Raw genomic sequence first — 9,087 nt, 5'->3', positions numbered from 1 at the left:
TATGTGCAAATCATTTTACACTGGACTGCTTTGTGAATGAGGGTCAATATAAAGAAGGATTTTCAAAAAATTTGACTCTCAAGCATGGAGCAGTACCAACTGTTCATGTTCCAGCTTTATATCCTGAAGATGTAAGTATCGCACTTTATATTTTGTGAATGTTTGCAAATCGCCTTTCCGAATGTGCTTGTTAGCTGATTCCACGGCTAATGCAGCTAAAGTTACCATTGTCTCTGATTGTATTCACAGAGTCCAGAGCTATGTCTTTATAGCTTGTTTGCACATGACGTCACGTGAAATGCAGATGGAGGGCAGGAATGATTTTCTACATAAGAAGCACTATCACAATCTCAAAATGCCTATGTTTTGCGTCATTTACGGCTGCGACTTCTGCCGGAGTCTCGCCTTCATCAGTGTCCAACTCTGGTTCATACATACAGTATATGGCTGAACTCCGGTATTTACAGTGTCAGTCATATTGGTTCTGATCTGTTGTTGCTATAGTATCCGAAGCACGAGCTGTAAAGGCACAGCCCTCTTCCAGAAAGGGGGCGGGGAGCAGCAGCTCATTTGCATTTAAAGAGACACACACGAAAACAGCGTGTTTTTGATTCCACCCAAAAAGAGGCATAGGAGGTATAATAAATTATCTGTGGGGTATTTTGAGCTGAAACTTCACAGACACATTCTGGGGACATCTGAGACTTATATTACATCTTGTAAAAAGGGGCATAATAGGTCTCCTTTAATGCACCGTTTGTAACCATAGCAACAGAACATTACAGAGCAAGCAGAGTGAGCAATAGCAATTGAAAACATTTCCTAACCACTTTCATCAGCATAGCTAATATAATGGAATTATATTGTTTGTACTGTTTGTTTACAAATGGTACAAAACAATACAAAATGTTTGTTTGCACTGTTTGTTTACAAATGCATGCAGCATTTTGCAGTGAAGCGCTAACAATCAAGGACAAATTGCAACTTCATTCTTAATTTGGTCAACAATCATGCCACGGTCCAAACCACAGAGATCAAATTTTTTTCCCCATTCTGATGGTTGATGTGAACATTAACTGAAGCTCCTGCCACACGATTGGCTGATTAGATAATCACATGGATGATTGTTGTGCCAGACGGGCATATTTTCTCCCAATTTGGAATGCCCAATTCCCACTACTTAGTAGGTCCTCGTGGTGGCACAGTTACTCACCTCAATCAAGGACAAGTCTCATTTGCCTCCGCTTCTGAGACCATCAGTCAGCACATCTAATCACGTGGCTCGCTGTGCATGACACTGTGGAGACTCACAGCATGTGGAGGCTCATGCTTACCACGTGCCCCACTGAGAGCAAAAACCACTAATCATGACTACCCTCCCTAGCAACCGGGCCTGTTTGGTTGCTTAAGAGACCTGGCTGGAGTCACTCAGCATGCCCTGGATTTGAACTCGCGACTCCAGGTGTGGTAGTCAGTGTCAATACTCTCTGAGCTACCCAGGCCCCACAGGCAGGTGGTTTTAATGTTATGGCTGATCGGTAGAAGAGAGTTACTGCATCACAGCTAGTTTATTTTTTATTTTTTTTGTCGAGTTTAGATAAGCAACTTCTGCTATAGATTAGATCATTTATTTTTCATGAAAAGAGTGGTTGTGAGATGGAATTACCAGTTTTTGAACCTATACTGTATGTTACAAAAATGAATGCTTGTTAATGAAAGATAGTAGATTAAATGCTCCGTGCTTTCTTTTCTCTCTCTAAGAGTATTACTGAAGTCTTAACAACACCCCAGACAAGCACATATTGAATGTGAATTCAATGTATCACAATGTGGTATTATTGATATCAATATGGCTTTCTCTCAGAAATTATTTGACCTAATTCTCTGTTACAATGAGAATATTCAAGCTAAATGTATCTAATATCTGAATTTATATAATTATTTACTTTAATTATTTAGCAGTTCCATTGACTTCCAGTGCAGCCTCCTGCTCTGCTCAAGACGAAGTGGATCTTCACACATCCAGCAGTGCCACCAGCAGTAACACAACAGCAGGTACTTCCATCACATCAACATCTCATAAAGAGAAAGAGGCCATCACCAAAGTGGCATCACCACAACAACAGAAGGCAGTCAGATCTCTTTAATAATATCAGATGACCCGTACTATGGCTAAGTGTCAAGTGATGCTGTGTGTAGTGAAAAAGGAGTCCTGAGTGTACTTTGTTTTTTTTTTTTTTTTTTTTTTTTTGTATTACAACGTGAACTTTAAAAAAAAATCTATTATTGCATGAATTTATTATACGTGCATTTGAAATATCAGAAGGCCCTCTTTTTTTCCCCAGAGTCCCTAGGATCGCCTCTACGTCGTGCATTTAAAATCGTTTAACGCACACCTAGCCTTGGATTATCATTTACATACTATACATAAACTATAAGGTTACCCGTCACATTAACGGTCTTCATCACTTAAAAAAAGTTCCCTCGCAATCCATTAGGGAACTTCTTCATGACGAGCTTTGCGTCTTGTCACGCCTATCCGATAGATGGCGGTAGTGCATAACTAGCAATCTCCTGTCACAGTTTCTTCCTCGAACAAGATCGCTCCTGATAAAGTCATCTTCTCATAAACACGTGGGTTTATTGAAAATGCCGGTTGACACCAAACGTATCCGTGGACCGGAGGAATCGCAAACCCCGCTGCTCTTTCTTTCTCCAAACAAAATTCCTGAAGCAGGCAGCAGGCAGGGCGCTCGAGGGAATGGAGATATCCGGCCAGTGTTTGTGCGCTGTGGGCTCATCAGTCAGGCGAAGGGCTCGGCTTACCTCGAGGCTGGCAACACTAAGATCATATGTTCTGTGTACGGCCCACGAGAAATTGAACGCAAAGACGAAACAGACATGAAAACCGGTCGCCTTATTTGCGACTTCAGGCTTGCGCCGTTTTCCTGCATTAAACGGGGCGCCTGGATTCAGGGCAGCGAGGAGAGAGACCAGTCCGCCACTCTGCTCGAGAGCTTACAGCCAGGAGTCTGTCTGCACAAATACCCACGCTCTCAGATCGAAGTTAACGTCATGGTTTTGGAGAATGACGGCTCGATTCTCGCACATGCAGTCACATGCGCCTCTATGGCGCTGGCGGATGCTGGTATTGAAATGTACGATGTGGTGTTGGGTAGTGCGCTGCGGCAGAATGGAGACTCTTGTCTCGTCGACCCATCATACACAGAAGAGTGTGGGAACTGGCAGGAGGGATACGGGGAGAATCAGGGATGTGTCACCGTGGCTCTTCTTCCCAATCTGAATCAAGTGTCTGGTCTGAATGCGGACGGGGAGATGCGGGAAGACACACTGGCAGATGCTGTGAGAACATGCATGGACGGTTGCCACAAACTCTACCCGGTAGTACAACAAGCTCTGATACGAGCTGTGAAGAGAAAAGCTCCACCACCTGAGAAATAAGACTGTTGCTCGTCATGAATCGTTTTTTGTACTATTTGTATTTCATGTTTGTGTAAACAAAAATAAAAAGTAAATAGATTCTTATCGTCATGCAGTGCAGTGAATTTCTCATCAAACTGTCTGCACTTTCAGTCTGTAGCAAGCTCAAAGGGATAGTTCACTCAAAAATGAAAATTCTGTCATAATTTCCTCACCCTCATGCCATCCCAGATGTGTATGACTTTTTTTTTCTGCAAAACAAACAAATATTTTAGGAAGAATATCTCAGCTTTGTAGGCCAGAACTTTGAAGGACCAAAAAGCATGTAAAGGCAGCATAAAAGTAACCTAAAAGACTCCAGTGGTTATACCATATTTACAGAAGCGGTGATGGGTGTGGGTGAGACGCATCGATATTTAAGTCCTTTTTTCCTATAAATTCTCCTCCCTGTCCAGTAGGTCCCAATATGCACGATGAATGCGAATCACCAAAAACAAAAGAAGGTCCATACAATGCAATGTATGGTGACCAAAAATGTGAAGCTTCAAAAAGGACATAAAGGTAGCATAAAAGTAATCCATATGACTCCAGTGGTTAGATCCATATCTTCAAGTATTTTTTGTTTGAGAACAGACCTAAATATTACTCCTTTTTGACTGTACATCTTGGCATTGCAGTCTCTAGGCCAATCATGATTTCAAGCTTGATTACACTTCCTAGTTCTTGACACGCAAAGAGCTCGTGGTGCTAAAAAGTTCAATCGAGCTTGAAATCATTATCACCAAGGACACTGCTGATGTCAAGATTTATAGTAAAAAAGGAGTTATATTTTGGTCTGTTTGCACCAAAACCGATTGGATCGCTTCATAAGATATGGATTAAACCACTGGAGGCTTATGGATTACCTTTACGCTGCCTTTGTCTTTTTTTTTTTTTTTTTTAATCTTGAATGTTTGGTCAACATTCACTTGCATTGAATGGACAAACAGACATAAGATCGCTAATAAAATATATTCGTTTGTGTTCCACGGAAGAAAGTAGTTCGAGTAGATTCGAGTTTTGGCAACAAAACGGGTATTAAACATTTTTGCCATTAATTCCCAGGAATTTTTTTTTTTTCCTAACACACATTGACCTTTTTTGACAATAGCTTTTAAAAAAATATGATCATACTGGAATAATAATTTGGATGATAGAATTCACAAAACCTACTCAAACTAGAGACAGTTTGAGACTGATGCATTGCTGCTGTAACAACCTTTAATAAGCAAAGCTTTTAATGATCACAGCAGATTATTAATGAAATCCCTGATTGACTTACAGCTGTGACAAGGAAAACAGTGCACTGAATTCAAGTTTGATTCAAGCTGTCACAATCTGCAATTAAAATAAAGAGGCCTGGGTATAACAGTCCAAAAACCTTTCAAATTAGCTTTTGGAAAATGATTATCACATTAAAATGCTTGAATTGCTCAAATATGTTGGCAAACAAATAGCAGAACATTACCACACTGATAATAAAAAAGCTATTAGCTTAAAGACAACAAAACTTCTGAATGAATGTGTGTCTCTGATCAAGATGCTGCACATGAGCCATTTTGTTCATCAAGATTGTGCAGATATTATAGCAATTCATATTGCAAACACTTTCCATTTTGAAAAGATTGTATGCCTAGGGATAACATAATTATGCATACATTACAAAATAATTACAATGTAACTGATTGTGACAGCATGCAAGGTGATAATTGTGTATGGCGGAAAATGTGTGCACACTCAGGCACGTGTAAGTACAATTTTTGTGATTTCTGAACGGCTTGCAATTCTCATTGGGATGCCATAATAACCAGTCCCAGGGGTAACATAGACCATAGTGTGTTCAGAGACATGGTAGAGTCCACAGAAAAACGGATTGACCAGGTATGCCAGGACGGTGAGGGGGAACAGCTGACCAGCATGTGTATGACCTACACAAACACAGAAATGCATTTAATTATGTACAGATATACTTGTTTGAATAAAACCAAAATATGCTACCAACGCTACACCCAGGAACACCACTAAAAAAATCTCATTGACATCAAGCCTTTGCACAATACCTGAGAGCACCAGGTTGATGTCTGGCCTTTGCTGGAGGGCCTGTTTGGCAGCATGGGGTTGATGTGCAAGAAGAATAATGGGCCTCTGTGCACTGCAACCACTAAGAGCTTTCTCAACATCCATGCCATGGCCGGGGTATCTTTAACCAAAGCAACACCACCGACGTGAGTGGTGAGTCAAAGGCAACACATATTATAAGCACTAGATTTGTTTATATTCAAAGGAGCCTCTTGGAGAGGAGGTGCTTAGCTGAGGGTGATAACCTCACTGCAGACTAACCGTAGCATGCGGGCCTCTAAGTCATCAATGCCTGCCAGGCAAATCCAGTCTTGAGTTTGCTCAGGGCGGAACACTTTTGCATGGCTGTTGTGAAGTGGCTCGATCCCCATTGAGCGCAATAGTTCAAACCAGCCTTCAACATCAGCAGTGTAGTAGTCATGATTGCCTGAAAAACACACCAAAAACATTATATGCATACAGCATTAGTACATATTTTTAATCCCTATTTTTTATATGGAGTGACTGTTTGCAGTAGGTGTAAATAGCACCTGCTACACAGCATACTTTTTGCACTCAAATAGTCAAGTGGAAAAACAGAAATTAAAGACAAACTTCACTCCCTACATGTATGATTTGACTACAAAATATCATGGTTATACTATGGTTACTGTAGTAAAACCATGGTACATTTTTGTAAGGTAAGGTAAGGGTTAGGTTTAGGGGTAGTGGTTGGTGTAGGGTGTCTGTGGGAGTCTAAATAAACACAATAAACACAATGCGGTGATACTATATGTTAGTATTTAATTAGGAGTGCAAACAGTATCTGCCACTATTTGCATTTTGCACTTAGTGTAAAGATGTTTTATGTTGCTATTTACACTTAGTGCAAATAGTATGTTGTACTACCACTAAATCTGACCTGTAGCGAAATATGAGCCCAGTCGAGCCCTCATCTGTCCCAGTGGTTCTGCAGCACTCCTCAACCGAGTCACCTGAGAGTCGGTCAAATCACCGACAATCACCACCACATCTACAGCTCATACACAGAAACACTGAAGGTCAAGGTTTGTTGGGTACATATTAGCACTCAAAAACATAACACTACTGATACCTCACAATGCTGAGATGTAGTCACCTGGGTCCAGCTCATTCACCATAGTAACAATGCGCTGCAATTTGGAGCGGCCTATAGTGGGTCCCAGATGTATGTCAGACAGAAGCACCAACTTGAGCCCACTCAAAGACTCTGGGAGCTTCTCCAGTGGGATTTCCACCTCTATTACCTGCGGAGGCTGTGCAGCATTTACTAAACCATACACTGCCAATATTGCTGTTACTATCAATGCCAGCACTGGCTGGCTGGCTGATCCACTTGCAACCACATCCTCATCACCTCGGCTGGGGGAGAGAAGCCTGCGAAGGCGGTTTAAGCAGCCAAAAACCATCAGGAAGAACAACAGAATTACATAAATACCCAAACAAGAGAAGCTCAGCAATGACAACCAGTGTGGTTCTGTGTCCACGAGGAAGAACATGCTTAGGTAACTGCCATGAGCGAGAGTGAGAAACAGCAGAACAACGAGCCGCCAGCATTTCTGCGGGGATGTAGGTGCACCTCTGGTCCCCAACAGACGCCTCACCACACGTTTCCAGATGAAGAGAGAGCCGAGGAGCAGCAGGGTGTTGAGCAACAGGAGAAACTGAATACGAAACAACAGTGCACGTGTGTCTTTGTCAACCCGCTCCGAGATTACTGTTCTAGAAATGAGTATGGAGAAAAAAACAACCCCCGAGGCGATTCCGACTTTCCCCTCGGCGGAGAGGCGACCGAACCCAAACGTACTGACCGGCATGTGTTCGGTCCCTGACCCAGGCACGGTCTAAAGCAAATATGTGTGCATTCTTATGACAGCACACTATACACTTTGAGAATTATAAGAGTCTGTCATACATCTCCATTCATGGTACATTTAGATACGTCCTATCAAATATACGTCATCTGTGTACAACATACAGTAGAAATACTTCCGTACACAAAGACCTGATTGTAGCCTATACAGACAACATGAGTACCGTCACGGTTCCCGTCATGGCAAAAAAAATAATCCAAGCAATAAAATCGTCTTCTAAATAATTCTTGTTCTTTAATATATAAAAGTATGTATCTCCTCGACAGTTATTTGCCAGTCACGTTTCTAGCTGGTCAGCAGACAAGTGTGTGCAGCAATATCATTGGTTCATTACGTTAAAGAGGCGGGGCTAATGTGATGTTCTTAATGCGGATGGTTAGAGACTCAATATTTTGAAGTATTCATACCAGCTTTTCTCTTTTGTATGGACTGACATACAAAACGTTTATGTTCTTGTTTTCACAGCTGTGCATTTAGGAACACATACCTTGGATATGATGTCCAGTATGACGTATGGCGTTTTGGTATTTGTATGAACTTCTTTTGCATTTTTTAAATATGCATATATATTATGTAATATTATCAAATGTTCCATTTAGAACAATTATCGTATATCTGTTACCAATTTAGCAAGGTATTCATATTTTCCGCCAAAATGCCAGGCTAGTAACAACTGCTGTATATTTACAACTATTGTTACTAGCCTACAATATAACTGTGGTAACTTTGTATTAGGCACAGTTAGGGTTGTCAGGGTTACTTTTAAAATGTTTTTCACTACAGATTACAGAATACATGCTGTAAAATGTAATCTGTAACGTATTTCGTTAGATTACTCGAGGTCAGTAATGTATTCTAAATACTTTGGGTTAGTTCTTTAGCACAGGAAGATTACCTGATAGCATATGCACATCACTCAGACGTCTATTTGATGTGTTTGTTTACATCTGGGAAATGTATTTTTTAGGTTGTTTGCTCATCTGCAATTCGTCTATAAGATGTTTCCTCTCAGACGTCAATAAGACATTCAGCAGATGTCTTTGAGACATTCATGATTTAGAATGTTTTAAATCTGATTTTAAGAATGTGATTCTTTCCAGATGAAAGATCTAAAACAGACATCTCAGAGACATGTGTGTGCTGTCTGGGATTTTTTTCACTTGTTTTGACTATAAACAAGTTAATAACAAGTGAAAAAAAAATCTGCCAGTACAGTTAGACAAAATACATTCATTTAGAAAATACATTCTCTGGAAAAAAAAAACTAAATATATTATGCAGTGTCGCTTCTAAAACAAGATAAATTATAGATGTATCTTGTTTTGAGGATTTAAAAAATTAACTGGAAAACATTTCTATAAAGAAGACTTTTGCTGTACATCTTCGACTTTATATCAAAGGTCTTACTAAAGAAAATAATCATTTGATCTAACGTGTATTTTCTTGAAGGAAAAAATATAATCATGGCTGGTAACAGGTGCATGAAAAAGGGCAAGAAATAGCATTTTTGCTTAGCATAACGTTAAATGTTCGCATGACAATTTACACAAGGTTAACTATTTCTGCTTCTTCAAACTTACTTCAAAACCCCTCAGAGTGTACACAACCACATCTTTTTCTGATCGTTTGTGGATTT

General features: G+C 40.3%; 2 protein-coding genes across 2 annotated transcripts; one reads left to right on the top strand and one right to left on the bottom strand.

Annotated features, from left to right (window-relative positions):
• The first annotated feature begins 2,561 nt into the window (after window positions 1-2,561).
• On the top strand, window positions 2,562-3,546 carry LOC127413904 (exosome complex component MTR3). The gene has a single exon (XM_051651476.1). It carries the CDS (start codon window positions 2,650-2,652, stop codon window positions 3,460-3,462), a length of 813 nt encoding a protein of 270 aa, XP_051507436.1. The 5' UTR covers window positions 2,562-2,649; the 3' UTR covers window positions 3,463-3,546.
• Window positions 3,547-4,686: 1,140 nt separating this feature from the next.
• Window positions 4,687-7,764, bottom strand: LOC127413869 (transmembrane protein with metallophosphoesterase domain). The gene is made up of 5 exons (XM_051651391.1): window positions 6,677-7,764; window positions 6,461-6,571; window positions 5,821-5,986; window positions 5,541-5,680; window positions 4,687-5,408 (listed from the first exon to the last, which is right to left on the bottom strand). The coding sequence occupies exons 1-5, from the start codon at window positions 7,392-7,394 to the stop codon at window positions 5,218-5,220; spliced, it is 1,326 nt and encodes a 441-aa protein (XP_051507351.1). The 5' UTR covers window positions 7,395-7,764; the 3' UTR covers window positions 4,687-5,217.
• Window positions 7,765-9,087: the final 1,323 nt, after the last annotated feature.

The sequence above is a fragment of the Myxocyprinus asiaticus genome, chromosome 2 (assembly GCF_019703515.2).
Source record: "Myxocyprinus asiaticus isolate MX2 ecotype Aquarium Trade chromosome 2, UBuf_Myxa_2, whole genome shotgun sequence".
Taxonomy (NCBI): domain Eukaryota; kingdom Metazoa; phylum Chordata; class Actinopteri; order Cypriniformes; family Catostomidae; genus Myxocyprinus; species Myxocyprinus asiaticus.
The sequence above is the reverse complement of the archived record's forward strand: the minus strand, read 5'-3'. Positions and strand labels throughout refer to the sequence as shown.

Bases quoted from the DNA above. Each gene is read 5' to 3' on its own strand.
- LOC127413904 (XM_051651476.1), top strand. From the start codon at position 2,650: ATGCCGGTTGACACCAAACGTATCCGTGGACCGGAGGAATCGCAAACC.
- LOC127413869 (XM_051651391.1), bottom strand. From the start codon at position 7,394: ATGCCGGTCAGTACGTTTGGGTTCGGTCGCCTCTCCGCCGAGGGGAAA. The intron at 5,987-6,460 runs GTCAGATTTAGT...TGTGTTTTTCAG, and splicing joins GGGCTCATATTTCGCTACAG to GCAATCATGACTACTACACT. The intron at 5,681-5,820 runs GTTAGTCTGCAG...CTTTGGTTAAAG, and splicing joins TTAGAGGCCCGCATGCTACG to ATACCCCGGCCATGGCATGG.